The sequence below is a fragment of the Vicia villosa genome, linkage group LG4, assembly GCF_029867415.1.
Source record: "Vicia villosa cultivar HV-30 ecotype Madison, WI linkage group LG4, Vvil1.0, whole genome shotgun sequence".
In the NCBI taxonomy this organism is placed as follows: domain Eukaryota; kingdom Viridiplantae; phylum Streptophyta; class Magnoliopsida; order Fabales; family Fabaceae; genus Vicia; species Vicia villosa.
In genome coordinates, this window is record NC_081183.1 from 171,428,275 (window position 1) to 171,449,179 (window position 20,905).

The following is a 20,905-nucleotide window of genomic DNA, read 5'->3' on the forward strand; positions in this document are numbered from 1 at the left end:
CAAAAATTCCAAAAAAAATTAGTTTTGTTTTAAAATTAATTGACAAATATTTTGTACATATTTTAAACTTAATTTCTAGGTTTAAATCTATTTTCATCTTTTTCCTTCATTTTAATTTAATTAATCATGCATTAATTATAATTAAAATCAATCATAAAAAATCCAAAAAATATGCCTTTTATTTTTCTTGCAATTTAAATTCCTAGATAAATGTATAGGATGTCAAAATCATGTAAATAGGCTAGTTTACATTTCCTGCACAATCGATGTAATAGCGTATATTTACTTTCCGCACTTTACATTTCCGCATTTTAATTTCCAGCAAATATAAACTGCGTGTATGTCAAAGATAAAATTGAACCGTTAGATCACTAACTTCAAAGATAAAATATCTGAACACAAACACAATCACACTTGCACCTCTTAAGGTAATCCCTTCTCATTCTTTTCAAAATCAAAGTCAAAATTCCACTGTTTCGAGTACAAAATCGAACCTTTTGTTTGTATCCGGTGAAATGATAGATTTTTAAAGGAAATAAGGATAAAGACCTTACAACTCAGGGTAGACCTCCTAGTTTGCTTGCTCAAATCAAAACAAATAAAATTCTCATACACTGTTGTTTTTCAAAACAAAACTTTCCAAAAAGACAATATTTTGTATACATCCAAACACGGATCATTACAAAGTTAACGTTCTTTTCAAAACATCTTTCGAAAGATAAACAAACATTTTGTATACATCCACACAAGGATCATTACAAAATTCAATTTACAAAGGTATTTGAAACCACATATGAGCATTCTAAAGCAATTGAAAAGTAATCGAAAAACAAGTGAGCTAAGCAAACTTAAGAGCCCATGGATAACCATGGATACAAAGGGTGCTAACACCTTCCCTTTGTATAACCTACCCCCTTACCCAGAATTTCTTAAAGGTCTTTTTTCTGTTTCTTTTATAAACCTTTCCTTAATTGGATAAAATAAAAGGTCGGTGGCGACTCTGTGAATTTTCAAAAATGCGAAAGCATAAGCGATAAAAAAGAGTCAGTTCACGTATCTCTCCCGCTCAGAGGTATGGCCCGAAGAAAAACGGAGGTCCACAATGTGCATCATGCATACATGCATCATCCATACATAGCATGACTAACTCCTTTCAAGGGATTAAAGGATTGTTAACCATAATTTGTTTTGTAGGTCATGGGAATTAAAGTTCGTAAGCCTTTTTGCCTTAGCTTCAAGGGAGTTCCTACACCTTTGAAGATGCTTTGTGACAATGTTTCAGGTTCCCTCGTGCTTTCCGATTCTCTCAACAAGTTAATCAGCCTGGTACGAACCAAAGTGGATGAAGCACTCCTCAACACCATGATCCGGTTTTATGATCCTCTACTGCATTGCTTCACTTATAGGGACTTTCAGTTGGTTCCTACATTGGAAGAATTCTCCTCCATTTTAGGATTACCTGTACTCGATCAGATGCCTTACACCGGTGAAGAAGAGACTCCTAAGTTGGAAGATGTTGCTGCTGCGTTGCATTTGCCTCGATCAGAAATCAAGAAGGTTTGGGTGAATAAAGGAGAATATACCGGTTTACCAATTGACTTCTTGTATAATCAAGCTGACATTTTGATCAATGCAACAAGTATGGATGCTCTTGAAAAAGTTCTCACTTGCATAATCTATGGACAAGTGTTGTTCCCTCGTTATGATAAAATTGTGGATGTGATTGCTCTCAAGATCTTCATTAGTAACAATCTGGTTCCTACTTTATTGGGTGACTTGCTGCATTCCATCAATCATCGATCATCTAAGGGCAAAGGTTGTATTCTCGGATGCGCACCATTATTGCATAAGTGGTTTATTTCGCACTTATCCCGTTCTACAATAAAGAATGAAGAGGGTTTGACTTGGGCTCAAAGAATCATCAAGCTTTCCTACGACGATGTTATTTGGAGTCAAAAGGGGTTTGAAGGATCTCATTTGTTTGATAGTTGTGGAGATTTCCCGAATGTACCTCTTCTTGGTACTCGAGGGGGAATAACTTATAATCCTATTCTGGCTCGCCATCAATTTGGGTTCGCTCTAAAAGACAAGCCTCGTTCTATATATCTTAGTGCAGAAAATTTTGATTATAATTCAGACCCTACTGGAAAAAAGAAGTTGTTCATCAAAGCTTGGACCAAGGTGAAGAAAATAGGAGTAAGAGAATTAGGAATGAGGAATAACATCCCATCAGATCTTTATTTTAAATGGGTTTATGATCGAGTGGTTGAGCATGGCATACCATATCCATCTGATACTCCTATAGTTCCAAGGATTACTCCTCCCGTCGTTCATGTGGAAGTAGAACCCTATGTGCCCGCTCCTAACGAAGACCTTGCTGCCACCATCGCTTGCCTAAGACAAGAAAAAGCTGATTTGGAAAAACGCTTACATAAAGTGGAAGAAGAGAAAGCAATAATGGCGGCCAATGCCAAAGAGCGTGATAGCATGCTTGATTACTTTTCCCGCAAGTGGAAGATTGAAGACTTCATCTCTCCCGATCAAATACAATCATGGGAGCAAGAGATCGATAGACTTGTCCAAGAGAGAAACGAGATGATTAAAACTCACAAGGAAGAGATTCGAAGTTTGAAGAGAAAGCGCCGACTCGAAGACTGATTTCCTATTGTTCTTTATGTTATTTATTTTTAGAATATTTTGATGTAACTCTAAAAGCTACAAGACCATAAGTTCCAAAAAAAAATCATTATTATTAATAATATTTTTGTTTTTATTTCCTTTTGATATGTGTTAAAAGTCCTTTGATCCCTTGAAGACATTGCATATGCATAAACATATCATTCATAAACATCGCATCACAGGTTTTCATAAAAACAAATACCTCATCTTTCCGCTGTTTATTTCAGTAAGAAAGATGGATCTCGAACAATCTGTCAAGAATCTCCAAACTCAGAATGCTGAATTTCAAGCTTTGATCCTGAACTTGTCCAAGGGGAAAGATGAACTGAAAGCTCTCCTGACTAAGAAGACGAAGACTCAGAAACCCAAAGGAGTGATCAACCTGGGGAGAAGGTTCAAAGGCCGTCCTAAGAAAGCTGAAGAAGCTCAAATTCCCAAGGATGAGGAAGAAGAAGAACATGATGGTGACGCTGGAAGTAATGTGGGCTCTGATGGTCAAGGTGAGGACGAAGAAGAGGATCCTCAAGACGAGGATGAATCTGATGAGAAGTATAGGCTATTGGAAGAGCGTCTGAGAAGCGTGGAAATTCAGAAAGTACCTGGGCTGGATTTCGAAGAACTAGGACTCGTTCCTGGGGTCGTTATCCCTCCGAAATTCAAAACTCCCGCCTTTGCTAAGTATGATGGAGTCTCCTGTCCCAAGATGCGCTTGAGATCTTACGTAAGGAAGATTCAGCCTCACACTGCTGATAAGAGGCTCTGGATCCATTTCTTCCAAGAAAGTTTATCTGGAACTCAACTCGAATGGTACTATCAACTAGAGGGTGCTAGCATCCGTACTTGGGAGGATTTGGTTGTTGCTTTCTACAAGCAATACCAATACAATTCTGATCTTGCACCAACTCGCATGCAACTACGAAGCATGTCTATGGGACCTAAGGAAAGTTTCAAGGAGTATGCTCAAAAGTGGAGAGATCTAGCTGGGAGAGTCCAACCTTCCTTGACTGATAGGGAGTTGGTGGACATGTTCATGGGTACGCTAACTGGGCCATTCTATAGCCACTTGCTGGGTAGTTCTTCATCTGGATTTACTGATCTTAAATTAACTAGAGAACGTGTTGAGAATGGTATTCGAAGTGGGAAGATTCAAGTGGGTACATCTTCTGGTACTACGAAGAAGCCATATCAAGGAAGAAACGAGTCTAATGCTGTTCACAGTCAGAAGGGCCGTGATAAGAATGATCATAACCAATCTGTTGGAGCTGTCCTCATCTCTACTCCAACGTCTCAACAAGCCCCTAGACGAGATTATCAACGCCAGGCCGATAGACCAAGGAGACAATACACCCCGATCAACATGCCTTTGTCTCAAGCCTTACAACATCTATTGAAGGCTAAGCTGATCACCTTGAAGGATCCTCCGAAGCTTGTCAATACTGCTAGTCCAACTTATGATCCCAAGGTTACATGTGCTTACCATTCCAATGCTCCTGGACACCATACAGACAATTGTTGGGCCTTGAGAAACAAAGTCCAAGACATGATAGAAGCTGGCGAAATCGAGTTTGACGCCCCAGAAACTCCTAATGTCATCACTGCTCCTATGCCAAAGCATGACAATACTGTTAATGCTATCATGGACACAATCCATGTCTATGATGTAAGAGATCTGTCAACTCCTCTCCCAGACATCAAGAGAAAACTGCTGCGATCTGGTTTATTTCCAGGTTGCGACCCTGACTGTTATTACTGTGAACTTATACCCGAGGGTTGTGAGAATCTGAAAAGAGGTATCCAAGGCTGGATGGATCGTGGCACCATCAGGTTTGAGAAGACTCCTTCCATTGAGGAGTTGTGCGAAGGTTTCTCCCGTGGTTTGAAGTTCGAAGATGTATCCGTCATTTCCAAAGTCCCTTTAAAGATCCCTACCAAGGCTCCTTTCAAGATTTCTGCTGAACCCCGTGTGGCTCCGATCATTATCACTCAACCTGGTCCGATGCCATATTCTTCTGATAAGGCTGTCCCTTGGAATTATGGTGCCGAGGTCTATGTTCAAGGAGTTAAGCAAGAGCTTGAACCTGATAAAGTTTCTGAAGATGCCAATCCTGATGTGGGTAATATTGCTGGAACTAGTAAAGTGACAAGAAGTGGAAGAGTGTTTTCTCCAGAGATCTCTCCAAACACTGCTTCACCTGCTGCTACTATTATCCTAAGTGCTGATGCTCGTGGTAAAAGACCACTGCATGAACCTGAGACTATCACTGAAAATCCACCATCTGAAGAAATAAATGAGTTCCTTAAGATCATTCGCAAGAGTGATTATGACATTGTTGAACAAATGGGGCATACTCCTTCCAAGATCTCTATGCTGTCACTTTTGAGTTGTTCCAAGACTCACGCCAAGGCTATGATGAAGTTTCTAGAGGCTGCCCATGTGCCACAAGAGATTACTGTCACTCAACTCGAGAATTGTATTGCAAACCTGACGACAGATAACTACCTTGGTTTCTCTGATGCCGATCTGAGTCCTAGTGGGAAGAATCATAACAAGGCACTGTATATCTCCATTGAATGTGGTGGTACCACCCTGGCTCATGTACTGGTTGACAATGGCTCGTCTCTGAATGTGCTACCCAAGTTGGTGCTGGACAAACTCAAAGTTGACGGAATTGAGTTGAAATCCAGTGATGTGATAGTAAAAGCTTACGATGGCACAATGAGTACTGTGTATGGCGAAGTTGAGCTCCCGATCAGAGTACGTTCCCAGACTTTCAATACCGTGTTCTATGTGATGGATATTCGTCCCGCCTATTCATGTCTACTTGGACGTCCTTGGATACATGGGGCAAATGCTGTGACTTCAACTCTCCATCAGAAATTGAAATACCCAGCGAAAGGCAAGATCGTCACTGTGTATGGTGAAGAAGAGTATGTGGTAAGCTTCATAGATGAGACCAAGTATCTTGAATTCACTGGAGAAGCTTTTGAATCTCCCCGTATAGCGTATGAATTAGTCCCCCAAGTGGTTCCCGAGACTAATCACGTCTACACTCCTCCTAAAGTTACTGGGGTTATTCCTGCAATGGCTTCTCTGAAAGACGCTAGGGCTGTGGTAGAAGAAGGTGGCTGCACCATCTGGGGGCAATTACCTGATATTCCATATAAATCCAACAAATGGGGTTTAGGCCGCACTGCTAAGGATCAGAAGGGAGAACAACATCCTCGTCCAGAAGGTTTGAAGCATCATTTCATCAGCAAGGGGGTCAATGCCATTGGAGAAGATGAAGATAATTACAACCTGGACAAGTGGGTCTTCCCTACATCAGACAAAGGGCTGGACAACTGGAAGACTGAAGACATTGTTTCTATCTCCTATAGTCAGGAGTAATTGTCGTTCTTAGTTTTATTTCCTGCTTTCCTTTTTTATTTCCAAGTTTAAATCATGTACTTCGATAAACAATAAACTCAAAAGCCGTGTGTCCTGCCCGAGGCACAATGGTCCATTGTTAGGGCTTGTCATTTCATAAGCATATTTTCATTCAATAAAACATTGGACGTTTCGTATTCAAATTGTGTGTTCGCTTTTCTTTTTCTTTACTTTTATAGCTATGTGTTCTCACACACACCCACATGCACTGCAGATCCATATCCACTCTGGATCCTATCGATAACGACTCTGCTATTGCTAAATATGACTTTGAAAATCCGATCTACCAAGCTGAGGATGAAGGTGAGGAAGGTTGTGAAGTGCCTAGAGAACTTGCCAGATTACTAGAGCAAGAAGAAAAGACTATACAGCCACACGAAGAGCCAATTGAGGTTGTGAACATAGGTACCGAAGAAGAAAAGAAAGAGATCAAGATAGGGGCTGAATTAGAGGATGCTGTCAAACAAAGACTAATTCAGATGTTACGAGACAATGTTGAGATCTTTGCTTGGTCCTACGAAGATATGCCTGGGCTCGATACTGATATTGTGGTTCATCGTCTACCTATTAAGGAGAACAGTCCTCCGGTTAAACAAAAGTTGCGAAGAAGCATACCTGACATGGCTCAGAAAATCAAAGAAGAAGTCGAGAAACAATTCAACGTTGGGTTCCTGAAAGTAGTGAGTTATCCGCCATGGATTGCCAACATAGTACCCGTACCCAAAAAGGATGGGAAGGTCAGAATGTGTGTAGACTACAGAGATTTGAATCGAGCAAGTCCTAAAGATGATTTCCCATTGCCACATATCGACATTCTGGTTGATAGTACTGCGCAATGCAAAGTATTCTCTTTCATGGATGGCTTCTCAGGTTACAATCAGATCAAGATGGCACCCGAAGATATGGAAAAGACAACTTTTACTACGCCTTGGGGCACCTTCTGTTACAAGGTCATGCCATTTGGGTTGAAGAACGCTGGGGCAACATACCAACGTGCGATGGTAGCCCTATTCCATGACATGATCCACAAAGAAATAGAGGTCTATGTTGACGATATGATTGCTAAGTCCAACACTGAAGAAGAACATCTGGTCCATTTGCAGAAGTTGTTTGATAGGTTGAAGAAGTACAAGCTGAGACTGAATCCGAACAAGTGTACCTTTGGCGTAAGGTCTGGTAAGCTGCTGGGTTTCGTTGTTAGCAGTAAAGGTATTGAAGTCGATCTTGTAAAGGTAAAAGCTATACAAGAGATGCCTGCTCCGCGAAACGAGAAAGAAGTTAGAGGATTTCTGGGACGTCTGAACTACATTGCTAGATTTATCTCCCACCTGACCGCTACTTGTGAGCCAATCTTCAAGCTACTGAGGAAAGATCAAGTAGTGAAATGGAACGACCAATGTCAAGAAGCCTTTGACAAGATAAAGAAGTACCTGCAAGAACCTCCGATCATGATACCACCTGCTGAAGGAAGACCTCTAATTATGTACTTAACAGTGTTAGAGAATTCGATGGGGTGCGTACTGGGGCAACATGACGAGTCTGGTCGAAAAGAGCATGCAATATACTACCTTAGCAAAAAGTTTACCGACTGTGAAACAAGATACTCACTGCTCGAGAAAACTTGTTGTGCTTTGGCATGGGCTGCTCGCCGACTGAGACAGTATATGTTGAACCATACCACTTTGTTGATTTCTAGAATGGATCCTATCAAGTATGTGTTCGAAAAACCCGCTCTCTCTGGACGAATAGCGAGATGGCAAATGATACTAACAGAATACGACATCCAATATACGACACAAAAAGCAATCAAAGGAAGTGTAGTTGCAGATCATTTGGCCCAACAAGCTGTAGACGACTATCAATCTATGAGCTTTGAATTTCCGGATGAAGATGTTATGCTTGTTACTGATTATGAACAACCTGACCCGGATGAAGGACCTGAACCAGGATCCCGATGGACTATGGTTTTTGATGGAGCTTCAAATGCACTGGGTAATGGTATTGGCGCTGTAATTGTCTCTCCCGCAGGTGGACACACTCCGTTCACAGCAAGACTATGTTTCGACTGTACCAACAACATGGCTGAATATGAAGCCTGTATCTTGGGACTCAGAGCTACTATCGACCTAAGAATCAAGTTCTTGGAAGTATATGGGGATTCAGCCCTAGTAATCAGTCAAATCAAAGGAGAATGGGACACGAAGCATCCTAATCTCATGCCTTATAAAGATTTGGTGCTATCTTTAATTCCACACTTCGAAGAGATTACTTTCGAACATATTCCCCGAGAAGAGAACCAACTGGCAGACGCGTTAGCTACTATGTCTTCCATGTTCAAAGTCAGATGGGACAACGAGGCTCCTATAGTTATTATTAAAAGATATGACGAACCGGCATATTGTTACGAGATAGTTACTAATGAGGTTGAAGAGAAACCATGGTTCCACGAAGTAAAAAGATACCTCGAGACTCAAGAATATCCTGAAGGGGCATCTATCAATGACAGAAAGTTCTTAAGAAGGTTCGCATCCAAGTTTTTTTTGAGCAATGGGACCTTATACAAGCGTAATCATGATTCAACTTTGCTTCGTTGTGTAAATAAGAAGGAAGCTGAAGAAATCATGGAAGACATGCACGATGGTACCTTTGGAACCCATTCCAGTGGACATACTATGGCTAAAAAGATTCTGAGAGCGGGTTACTATTGGTCCACTATGGAAACCGACTGTCACCAACATTCAAGAACTTGTCACAAGTGTCAGATATATGCCGACAAAGTACACGTGCCTCTTGTTCCTCTAAATGTTCTAACTACTCCTTGGCCTTTTGCAATGTGGGGCATTGATGTGATCGGAGAAATTAAACCCACCGCTTCCAACGGACACCGTTTCATCCTAGTAGCCATTGACTACTTCACCAAATGGGTAGAGGCTGCTTCCTTTGCTTCCGTGACCAAGAATGTAGTGGCTCGATTCATTAAGCACAATCTCATCTGTCGGTATGGCATCCCCGAGAGGATTATCACGGATAATGGTACCAATTTGAATAACAAAGATGAACGGTGCTGTGGAGGCCGCCAACAAAAATATCAAGAAGATTGTACAGAAGATGACTGTGACTTACAAAGATTGGCATGAAATGTTACCATTTGCTCTCCATGGTTACCGTACCTCCGCGCGTACATCAACTGGGGCAACCCCATTCTCATTAGTCTATGGTATGGAAGCTGTGTTACCGATTGAAGTTCAGATTCCATCTTTAAGGATCATGAAAGAGGCAGAGCTAAACGAAGACGAATGGATTCAGACTCGACTAGATCAGATAAACCTGATTGACGAGAAGAGGCTTGCGGCTGTTTGTCATGGACAATTGTACCAGAAGCGTATGATCAAGACATTCAACAAAAGAGTCAAACAACAAGTTTATCAGGCTGGTGACTTGGTCATAAAGAGGATTATCCTACCACAAGGCGACCCTAGGGGCAAGTGGACTCCCACCTATGAGGGACCATTTGTAATCAAGAAAATTTTCTCTGGAGGAGCCATGATACTCACTACTATGGACGGGGAAGACTTTCCACAGCCTGTGAATGCAGACATAGTCAAAAAATACTACGCATAAATACGACCCGCTAGGTCGACGTACCTAGGCAAAAGTAAGGGCATCCCGGCAAACCAAAAGGGTTTGGGCAAAAGTTAGGGATATATGTAAAAAATGTACACCCGTCAAGTTGAAAATCCGAAAGGGCGACTTGGGCAAAAAAGGGTATCCTGCTAGACTGAAAACCTGAAAGGGCGGTCTAGGCAAAAGTTAAGGATTAAGCGTACAACTATGTCTCATCCACATAATTCATCAATCAGACACAACTACAACGTCAAGTTCAAAGGGCTCGGATCGACCCAATCATCTTTCTCCAACAAGCAAGGGATGAGACGCTCGAGGACATAATAGCAATAGCAGAGTTGAAACTCAATAGGATTGTTTACACATAGCTACTTTTCTTTTGTTTTATTCTGTGCCTTTTTCAAAAACACACAATATGTTTTTATCTTGCCTATTCATGGCTTTCTTAATACAAGTTACTTTCTCTCGTTCGAGTATCCACTTTTCTTTTTTCGAATACACAAACGTCCAATGATAATGTTGAATGAATATATGCATATGAACATGATTATCATTTATCTTTTCTTTTTGCAAAAGTATCTATTAGATCATTAGGTAGGAAAGGCGAAGAGACAATGTCTAAAATCTGAAGGAATCCCCATAGAGCCAGAAGATCACATCCCCACAAAGCAATCATTAGGAAGATATCTTCAAAAGGTTCTCGTCACGACCAAGACATGACTCCCCAACAGAGTTTACATTTTCAACACTATTATGTCTCCAACAAGTTGCTCTTCTTCAACGTGGTCCATTAATATCTCTAAATCAGGGTACACCAAATTACTGATCATCCCCAAGCAGAAACCATAAATCCCCAGCTGAACATTTTCAAGGATACAGAGATTTATTTTCTCAATCAAAGACTACACGAATCATATTCACATATCACATGTCATAAACATATTCATACAATGGCATACATATTCATGCATAATACATAAAACATCGCGACAAGTGCGCACATAACATGCGAGGTTCTCATTTATTTTGAGAATCCCGTCACACAAACACATTGCATGCATCATGACATGGCATAAAGAAAACTAACTTTACCTTTTTCAGGTTACTACTGCAGTCAAAAGTAAACATTATCTACCCTCAGATCAAGTCGATACCTTTGACGGTTCCTTAATGGTCTACCTTTTGGAAGTTAAGTCGATACCTTGGACGGTTCCTTAATAATCCACCTTCAAAGTTAAGTCGATACCTTGGACGGTTCCTTAACAATCTACCATCAGATCTAAGTTGATACCTTTAACGGTTCCTTAATGGTCTACCTTTGGAAGTTAAGTCGATACCTTGGACGGTTCCTTAATGATCCACCTGCAGAGTTAAGTCGATACCTTGGACGGTTCCTTAACCACCTATCTTCGGAGTTAAGTCGACACCTTGGGCGGTTCCTTAATCACCTACCTTCAGAGTTAAGTCGATACCTTGGACGGTTCCTTAACAATCTATCTTCAAATTTAAGTCGATATCTCAGACGATTCCTTAAACAGCCAACTTTTCAAAAACTAAAAGTAGTTCCGTAACGATCAACGATCAAACAATTACTTCTCAAACACTCATGGATGGCATCCTCAAGCCCATCCCCGACAAAGGCAAATTTCTTGGTATTCTAGTGTTCAATCATCTTCCACCTTCAGATACCGACTGGCACACAAACCACTCTACATCTTCAGGTTTAAAACAATTGAACAGGGGCAGCTGCCATACCCCAAAATTTTCCCATACATTTTTCCTCATTCCAATACAAATCAGTACATAAAGCTCATAGACACTTTCTCCCATACAGAGGCTCTGAATTAGGGTTTGGTTCATTCAAAGGAAAATCACTGAATCAATGGCTCCATAACATCTCATATGGCTCAATACATCTCACATTATCTCGATGACAAGTATCAAGGCTCATTTCAAAGGTTTGGTTACTCAATAGTTCAGAAAGCCAACAGTCGACTAAGTTAACCTAAAGGTCAACTATGGTCAAAATAAAGTCAAAACTCCTGATTTTTTGTCAAGATCCTCATATTGAAGTATCATTCACCATTTGATCAAGAATTGATCATGGTTCATCAAGGAAAGAACAAAAATCAACAAATCAAGAAGTTTCTAAATTAGGGTTTTGTATAGGAAAAGTCAACTGAACTTTGACCAGCCATAACTCTCACATGGAACATCATAAATTTTCCATCCAAATCTCATTTTGAAGGAAATTTGATTCTCTACAATTTTGTCTCTCACATGCTAAGTCTAAAAATGCTTCATTTGAAAGATATGGACCAAAACATTATAGATCCTTTTCAAAAGTCAACAAAAAGACACTTTTTTCAAAAGGACACACAAGGAGCATAGAAAATAATTTTGATATGAGACCAAAGACACTGGTTAGAGGACTCTCTAAGGTTTCTAAAAAGTCTTAGAACACCTCCATACCTCAAAAATTGAGAGAGATAGGCCTCATCAAAGTTGGGTCATTTTGGAGGAAAAAAAGTGAAGAAACTTGAAACTTTTTGCAAATGGGCCCAAATTATTTTGCTTCAATCTTGGTCCCCAAGTATTCAAGAGCCCAAAATCTCTTTGCCACGAAATTATATGACTTATTTGATTTATTATGAATTTTTAATTCATTTAAAAATGATTAAAATCAAATAAATTACTAGAAAATCAAATATTTTATAAAAGATGTGATTAGGATCTATTTTAATCATCAAATATATTCCAAAATCAATCTAATTTCGTGCATGAATAAAATTGGACAAGATTGAATCAATATTGGCCTATTTTAGAAAGTTTCATAATTTATTTTCCAATCAAATTTTCTCAATATGCAAATCAAAGATTTCTTGAGATTCAAGGCTAAAGATTCACCCTAATCCTTCTCTATAAGTACCTGAACAGAGCCAATTGATAGGATTCACGTTTTGCAGCCAAAAGAAAACCAAACCCGAGTGCAAAGAATTTGGAAAAATTTCAAAAGTGAATTCGTGGTTGCAGGTCGATTTAAAGCATTCTATTGTTTTCAACACGTTCCAGGAACATCAAGGATACTTTTTCAAACAAATTCAAGGCTTCCAACATTCAGAATCGCTCTCGATTCACTACGGTTTGCGCCTTTCTGAATTCGCTCTGTTACAATATATCATGCATTCATATTGAAACTTGCCTACATATTATTGTTTGTGATAGTGTGTAGATCGATTCTGGACCGTTAATTGATTTTCCATGCGTGTTTGCCATGGTTCCCGATTCTAGGGTTCATAATTTTTGATTTAGGGCTTAATGATTTAGGAAGAATTAAGCCCTTAAACCGTTACCGTTGAATTCGTATGAAAAAAACAAGAGGAATAGCGGTCTTGTTTTTTTATTTTCCATGCGTGTACGAGATTTTGGTGAATGGCAGGTGTAAAAGGTAAGGTTTTTTACAGCGTGCCTGCAACTAGCGCTGTAAAAAACATGTTGCAGGTCTGCTTGTGAAGAAGATGATCACGTGGCGTTTTTCCATTGGCCAATTCGCGCGCGCTGCTTTTCTTTTAAACGAGAGGATCCGCTGCTTCTCGGTCCATACATGTGCGATACGCCCTCCAGATCCAGCCGCGAGATCATCATCTGCCTCAATCCGACGCTCATAAGGATGCAGGTGCATCATGTTTCCACGCGCGACACCACACTGGAACGAAAGTTAAGTTTTCCAGAATTTTTTTTAATTTTAATTACACAGCCTTTTATTTTACTATTTTAATATATATATATATATATATATATATATATATATATATATATATATATATATATATATATATATATATATATATATATATATATATATATATATATATATATATATATATATATATATATATATATATATATATATATATACTTTGTTTTTGATTAAATTTATTTTTTATATATAAAAAAACTACATAAAAATCATATAAAAAATTTTAAAAAAAAACTTTTATATGTTTATTTTATTATTCAAGTTTATTTATTATTTTTTTTAATCACTTTATTTACTTATTTATTTCACCTTTAAATCTTTAAAAAAATCGTAATTATCTTATTTAAATTCCGAAAATTTCATAAAAATTATTTTTACTCTCGATTTAATTTTCTGATCCGATTAAATTAATTAGGTCGCAAGACCAATAATTAATTTAAATCATTTGTATTTTCTTATTTAATTCGTACCCTAATTAGGGTTTACGAAGATCATGCCCTACACTGATTTGTTTCTTTTTTGTGCCTTTTCAGGATTGTCTTTACAAATACCTTCCGACTGCGCGCCACGTCGAAGAACGAAGCTAAGTTCTAATTTCTTCTTATTTAATATTTTTCGCCTATTATTTTGTTTTAATTAGGGTTTGATTGCCCCTGTCAATGAAATCCCTTTACACTCACTTCCTCTTATTTCTCTATGCAATTATCAGATAGTCAGAGTCAATGCTTCAAGCTACCCCCAATTCTCAAGCTTCATCGATCGAAGCTAAGTTTCTTTTACCCATTTTTCTGTATTATTATATCTATTTTTAGGGTTAACCCTAGTTGCCTATGAACAAATAATACACTCACTCGCTTCTGTTTATTCTTTCCTTTTCAATTTTCAGGGTTTGATGACCGCCGAAGCTACAAGTTTGGTAACCCTAAAACCCTAACCTTGATATTTTTTCTTTGTTTATTATTACTTATGTCAAACCCTATTAAGGGATCCGCTGGTTACAATTTCCCTCCCCCATATCTGTTTTGGTTATATTATTTAAATGCGTGGTTAGTAATCCTAGGGAGTGCAACCTTTGAATTGAACATAGAATCATTAATTTTACAAGATAATATATTCGAATATGATCACGTGATTGATGCACACACGCACACTTTTGGGTAACCTCTCTGTTGCCTTGTTGCCTGTTGCCTTGTTGCCTGTTGCCTTGTTGCCTTGTATTTTGTGCAGAATAGCCAGTCCCTCAAATACGAGGATACCTCAGCCATGTTGCCTCGATTAAAGGTCATGGTCCCTAATGATGCTGCCTTCGATACACTAACATGACCTCGACCCTCGGAAGTTGCCTACGGAAAAGGCTGAGGTATCTTCTGGTTGCCTACGAAAGGCTATTCTGATCCTTCCCCTTAGACTACCTGCCTCTCTATGGCATGGGTCAGTCTTTGAGCGAATGATAATTCGATGACCCTTCTACCTCCAAACGAAAGGCTTCCTGCCCTCTTATGGCAAGGACTGACCCTTTCATTCTGAAAGGCTAAAAAGAGACCTATCATCTGAGTTTAAGGTAATTGCCCCTAATTGCCTTGCCATGCTCTATTTTCTATATTCTTTCTCAAAATTCTTCAAAAAAACTGGCTACGCTCATTTTACGAGCTAAAGTCCATTTTTTCCTCTTTCATCTACATTTTCTGAAAACGAGCAAGCAAAGCAATTAAGAGCCCATGGAAAACCATGGATGCAAAGGGTGCCTTACACCTTCCCTTTGCATAATTACCCCCGAACCCTATTTTATTTAAAAGGTTTTTTCCTGTTTCTTTTAGCCTTTCTAACTTGTTTGGATAAAATAAAAGTCGGTGGCGACTCTTGCTTAACCGCGAAATTTCTGATAAAGTCAGTTCACCGTATTACACCAAGCATGTATGTGGTACCAAGAAAAAGTGAATAGACACAAAATTACAGCAACTCCTCGCTTTTATCGTTGCTGCCGTGGAGGAAAAATTGTTCTCCCGTTCCTTGAACAACCTCCACAGGTGTTGCAAGATCTTCTATTTAATAAAACATATTCAGATAGTAAAAACTACCAGGCTAACATACAAACATACAACGCAATGTTATCCTTCACTTCCCCTGGAATGAAGTTCGACACAACATACTCTAAAAGAGGAGGACCCCCTACTTTGAGACTGCAGGGTCAGACCTGTCATCGAATTGGTACACTACTGCCAGAAACCGGGCAACCTCCGCAATATGCTCAATTATACATCTATGACACGGACAATGAAGTTGAACACAAAATAAAATGTTTCAAGTAAGCTTACTCAGACATAATTACACAATTGTTTTATAAAAATATTTTGTTAAACTATTTATTCATGACTGCGAAAAATAAACAGGGATAACAAAGGCATCGAGCGCCCGGTTGTCAATAAGCTCAAGATGATGTTAGATGAGCACAATGTTCATGCCAAAGCTTTTAGAATGGCAAGGGATGTTTTAAGGACAAATTCTTTCACAGATTTAAAACTCAGGCTTATTTCTGATAGATCCGAAGATGGCCGTGTTTACAACAAACCTACTGTCTCAGAAGTGGCTGCACTCATTGTGGGAGACATTGATTCTGCTGATAAAAGGGACATCTTAATTCAGCGCCGCAATGGTGGTTTGCAACGAATAGATGAGTTTCACCCAACATATTTGGCTTATCAGTATCCTCTTATATTTCCTTATGGGGAAGATGGTTACAGGAAAAATATAATGCACAGATATCGCCATGAAACTGAGGTCACTAGGAGAAACCGTCAAAGCATTAAGGATTGGTTTTCTTATCGGTTACAACAGCGTCGCAAAGAGGCAAAAACGCTACTTTACTCAAGACGCCTATTTCAACAATTCTTAGTCGACGGCTATGCTATGATGGAATCCGAACGACTGAATTGGTTGAGAGATAATCAATCGAAGTTAAGAGTGGGCAAATATAATAATTTGACCGCTCAAACTGATGGCGATAGAAGAAACGAACACCAAAAGCGAGGAAAACGAGTTGTTCTGCCATCAACATTTGTTGGTAGCAAGAGATATATGGATCAACTATATTTTGACGGTATGGCCATTTCAAGTCGATTGGGATTCCCTGGTTTATTTGTTACTTTTACCTGCAACCCAAATTGGCCTGAAATTAAAAGAGCATTGTCAGGAACAGGTCTACAACCCCATGATAGGCCAGATATCATTTCAAAAGTTTTCAAAATAAAGTTTGATACCCTCATGGATGATATTACAAAACACCATGTCGTTGGAAAAGTGATTGCATGTAAGTTGTTTCATTTAATTATACTATTTTTCAATCATGTGTCTGTGTAGTACCAAAATATTACATCAAACTAACTTTCAATTTAATAGATATGTACACCATTGAATTCCAAAAGCGGGGATTGCCACATGCTCACATCTTGATATTCCTACACCCTCAGAGCAAATACCCAACACCATCTGACATAGACAAGATCATTTCTGCTGAAATTCCCGACCCGACTGTTCATCCCAATTTATACAAATTGGTTAAGGCACATATGATGCATGGACCCTGTGGCCTTGCGCGCGTGACCTCACAATGTATGAAGAATGGACGATGTTCTAAATACTATCCCAAAAAGTTTATTGAACACACTATTGTTGATGCAGAGGGATATCCACTGTATAGGAGAAGATCAAAAACCTTCACTATTGAAAAAAATGGTATCACCTTGGACAACAGACATGTGGTTCCATATAACACCAGATTTCTTATGAAATACCAGGCACATATAAACATGGAATGGAATAATCAGAGTACTTCCATAAAATATCTTTTCAAATATATCAATAAAGGCTATGACAAAATAACAGCAGCAGTTTCAACAAATAGCAATCAACCTGTTGATGAAATCCAACAATATCTCGACTACAGGTATGTCTCTCCCAGTGAAGCATGTTGGCGCATTTACTCTTACAATATTCATGGCAGAAAACCAGTTGTGGAACGTATGTTCTATCATTTGGTTGGGGAGAAACCTATATACTATACAGATTATGCACGCATGGAAATGTGCTGGAAACTGCAAGTGTGACTGAATCAATGTTTACTGCATGGCTGGTGGCAAATGCTAAATATGAAGAGGCACAAACATTAACGTATGGTCAATTTGTCTCAAAGTTTGTTTATCACAAAAAACAGAGAGAATGGAAACCGCGGAAAAAAGGCTTCACCATTGGACGTCTCATATGGGTTCCGCCAACAACTGGTGAACTGTTTTACCTACGCATGATGTTGACGGTGGCAAAAGGACCAACAACTTATGAGGAAATCAGGACCGTGGATAACATCCAGTATGATACATTCAGAGATGCATGCTTTGCAATGGGATTTCTTGAAGACGACAAAGAATACATAGCTGCTATAAAGGAGGCAAGTCATTGGGGGACTGGTCATTTTCTTCGAAAACTGTTTGTTATCATGCTTTTGTCTGGTGCTGTTAATCGCCCTGCACATGTTTGGGAACAAACTTGGCTCCTATTATCTGATGGTGTCTTACATACATAAAGAACATTGGCTGCAAATCCAGGTTTGTGTAATAAAATAGCAAACAACACAATTTCTTAATAACAACCTACAGATGACTTACCAACAGTATTATAACTCAATTTCTCATATCAATGCAGAATTGGTCCTCACACAAGAAGAGTTACAAAATTTGACTTTAATAGAAATTGAGAAACTGCTTCAAGCAAATAGAAGGACACTAAAGGATTTTAGTCCTATTCCATATCCGGATGCTTATGTTCTTGAACAGTTGGGAAACAGGCTCATATATGATGAGCGTAATTATGATACAGCGTCAATGAACTCGGAATTTGAAAATCTGTTTGCTGCACTTACAGGTAACTATTGCGTCAATTAAATTCATTTTATTTTACGCTTTGAAATTCTACGAATCAATTATTTTAACACTATTCTACCCTCAATATTATGTTCCTAAGATGAGCAAAGAGGTATTTATGAAAAAATCATCCATGATGTGGAGTCTCAGAAACATGCAGTTTTCTTCCTTCATGGTTATGGTGGTACCGGAAAGACATATATGTGGAGAACACTCGCAGCAGCTTTAAGATCAAAACACGATATATGTTTAACTGTTGCAACTAGCGGTATAGCATCATTGTTACTTCCAGGAGGTAGAACTGCACATTCAAAGTTCAGGATACCGGTACCAACTATGGACAATTCTACTTGCAAGGTTGAATTCAACGATGATGTTGCAAACATGTTACGACAGACAAATCTTATAATATGAGATGAGGCACCAATGGCGCATAAGTATGCAATAGAATCGCTTGACAGAACTTTGAAAGATGTTATGAGTGTAGACAAAAATTCAACTGATGTATTTGGTGGAAAGGTTGTTGTTTTCGGTGGCGATTTCAGACAGATTTTACCTGTCGTCCCCAGAGGCAGTCGTTCCGATATTGTACACTATGCCATAAATGCATCTTACATATGTCATTCAGTTGAGGTATTAACATTGACAAGAAACATGCGGCTACGAACAGGATCAACACAGACTGACAAAAATGAGATAGCACCGTTTTCAGATTGGCTTTTAAGAATAGGAGAGGGCCGAATATATGAGCCTAATGACGGCACCGCCGAAATCAACATACCACCTGATATTCTGATAACAGAATTCGATGATCCAATTGTGGCCATTGTCAATACCACATACCCTGATTTCATAAATAATTTCCAATGTGTTGATTACCTTAAAAGTCGAGCGATACTGGCCTCTACACTGGAGATTGTTGATCAGATCAATGACCATATACTTAACTTAATGCCAGGTTAAGCAACAAAAATATATAATTTAATGGATTATATTAATCGATTTTATGCTTTTACTAATTCTGTTCAGTCAACAATGCAGGAGAGATTCGTGACTACTACAGCACAAATTCAGTTGACAAGTCTGAGATTCATGACCCAGCAGTAGTTGATATCCTCACGCCAGAATTTCTAAGTTCCCTCCGAACATCAGGTTTGCCAAACCATCACTTAAAACTAAAGGTTGAGACACCTATAATGCTCATGAGAAATATAGATCAATCTGAAGGTTTGTGTAACGGCACAAGGCTGTGTATAACAAAGATGGCAGCCCATGTACTCGAGGCTTCAATAATGGGTGGTAAAGGTTTGGGAAATTTGGTTTACATACCTCGAATGGACATGTCACCATCCCAATCACCATGGCCATTCAAACTGAATAGGAGACAGTTCCCTATTATAGTTTCCTATTCTATGACAATCAACAAATTACAGGGACAGTCGTTGGATAACGTTGGTTTGTACTTACCAAAAGATGTATTCACACATGGCTAGATTTATGTCGCATTGTCAAGAGTAACAACAAAAAAGGGAATCAAAATACTGATACATGATGAAGAAAAGAAATTCAGGGGGAAAACTACAAATGTTGTGTATAAAGAAGTTTTTAACAATGTCTAAGTTTTAAAAATTAATCACGGTAAATCTGTAACAGCAGTAATATATATTACTAACGGCATATTAGTAATGCAAGTAACAACAGTAATATATATTACTAACAGCATATTAGTAATGCAAGTAACAGAAGTAATATATTTATAGCATAACATCTAAATACCAAAATCATGCATATAATAATATAAAGGTGGAGCTAAGTCCACCAGGGAATTACAAAATGTTAAATAGATAGATACTTATAACAAACTTTTACATCATTTTTCAATTTTTCAACATTGTTACAAGTATCTCCTTGCTGACGGGATCCTTAACGCTGAAACCCATAGAGTCTCCATCAAGCAGGCACCTTTCCTTGGCAAATTTGTACCAACCACGCCCTAAGAACATCTGACCCTTTTCGGTATGATGAACTTCACATTCATACCTGACTTCTCTTTCCCAGTCAACCAAATCTACAAACCTTGCTCCATGGAGCCAGCGACTTGCCACAACATGCTCAGGAATTTCCTTCAATATTAATATAAAACAACATTAGATTATCCCATTAACTGATAGGGAAAGACAATAAGCTTAAAACGAATAATAACTTACAAGAAGACATGACTGAGCCATCTTCCCATTGGCCACATCTTGCTTCCAGATACAATATCGTAACTTAGCAGGCTGCTCTGCATGGCAACTAACATCCTCACCATCAGGTTCTTGGCATCTGAAACATAATACAAACAAACAACATGGTCAATAAATAAATGTGTTATCAAACATTCTAAATTCAAGCATAAAAACGTATACTCAACATAAGCTAATTCAAACATACACAGAGTTATCAGAAGTGACAGCTTTCCACACAGCCATTTGGTTCACTTGGTTCACCGAGTTTTCTTCA

At 38.7% G+C, this 20,905-nt stretch overlaps 2 protein-coding genes across 2 annotated transcripts; both read left to right on the plus strand.

Moving 5' to 3' along the window:
• Positions 1-15,595: 15,595 nt before the first annotated feature.
• Positions 15,596-18,066, plus strand: LOC131598319 (uncharacterized). The gene is made up of 4 exons (XM_058870934.1): positions 15,596-15,795; positions 15,881-16,797; positions 16,887-17,433; positions 17,553-18,066. The coding sequence occupies exons 1-4, from the start codon at positions 15,596-15,598 to the stop codon at positions 18,064-18,066; spliced, it is 2,178 nt and encodes a 725-aa protein (XP_058726917.1).
• A 763-nt stretch (positions 18,067-18,829) lies between these two features.
• On the plus strand, positions 18,830-19,896 carry LOC131598321 (uncharacterized). The gene is made up of 2 exons (XM_058870935.1): positions 18,830-19,361; positions 19,445-19,896. The coding sequence occupies exons 1-2, from the start codon at positions 18,830-18,832 to the stop codon at positions 19,894-19,896; spliced, it is 984 nt and encodes a 327-aa protein (XP_058726918.1).
• The last annotated feature ends 1,009 nt before the right edge of the window (positions 19,897-20,905 follow it).

Coding starts and splice junctions, on each gene's coding strand:
- LOC131598321 (XM_058870935.1), top strand. CDS start 18,830: ATGGCGCATAAGTATGCAATAGAATCGCTTGACAGAACTTTGAAAGAT. Junction 19,362..19,444: donor TATACTTAACTTAATGCCAG/GTTAAGCAACAA, acceptor TCAACAATGCAG/GAGAGATTCGTGACTACTAC.
- LOC131598319 (XM_058870934.1), top strand. CDS start 15,596: ATGTTATCCTTCACTTCCCCTGGAATGAAGTTCGACACAACATACTCT. Junction 16,798..16,886: donor CGTTGGAAAAGTGATTGCAT/GTAAGTTGTTTC, acceptor TCAATTTAATAG/ATATGTACACCATTGAATTC. Junction 17,434..17,552: donor CAACAATATCTCGACTACAG/GTATGTCTCTCC, acceptor TATACTATACAG/ATTATGCACGCATGGAAATG.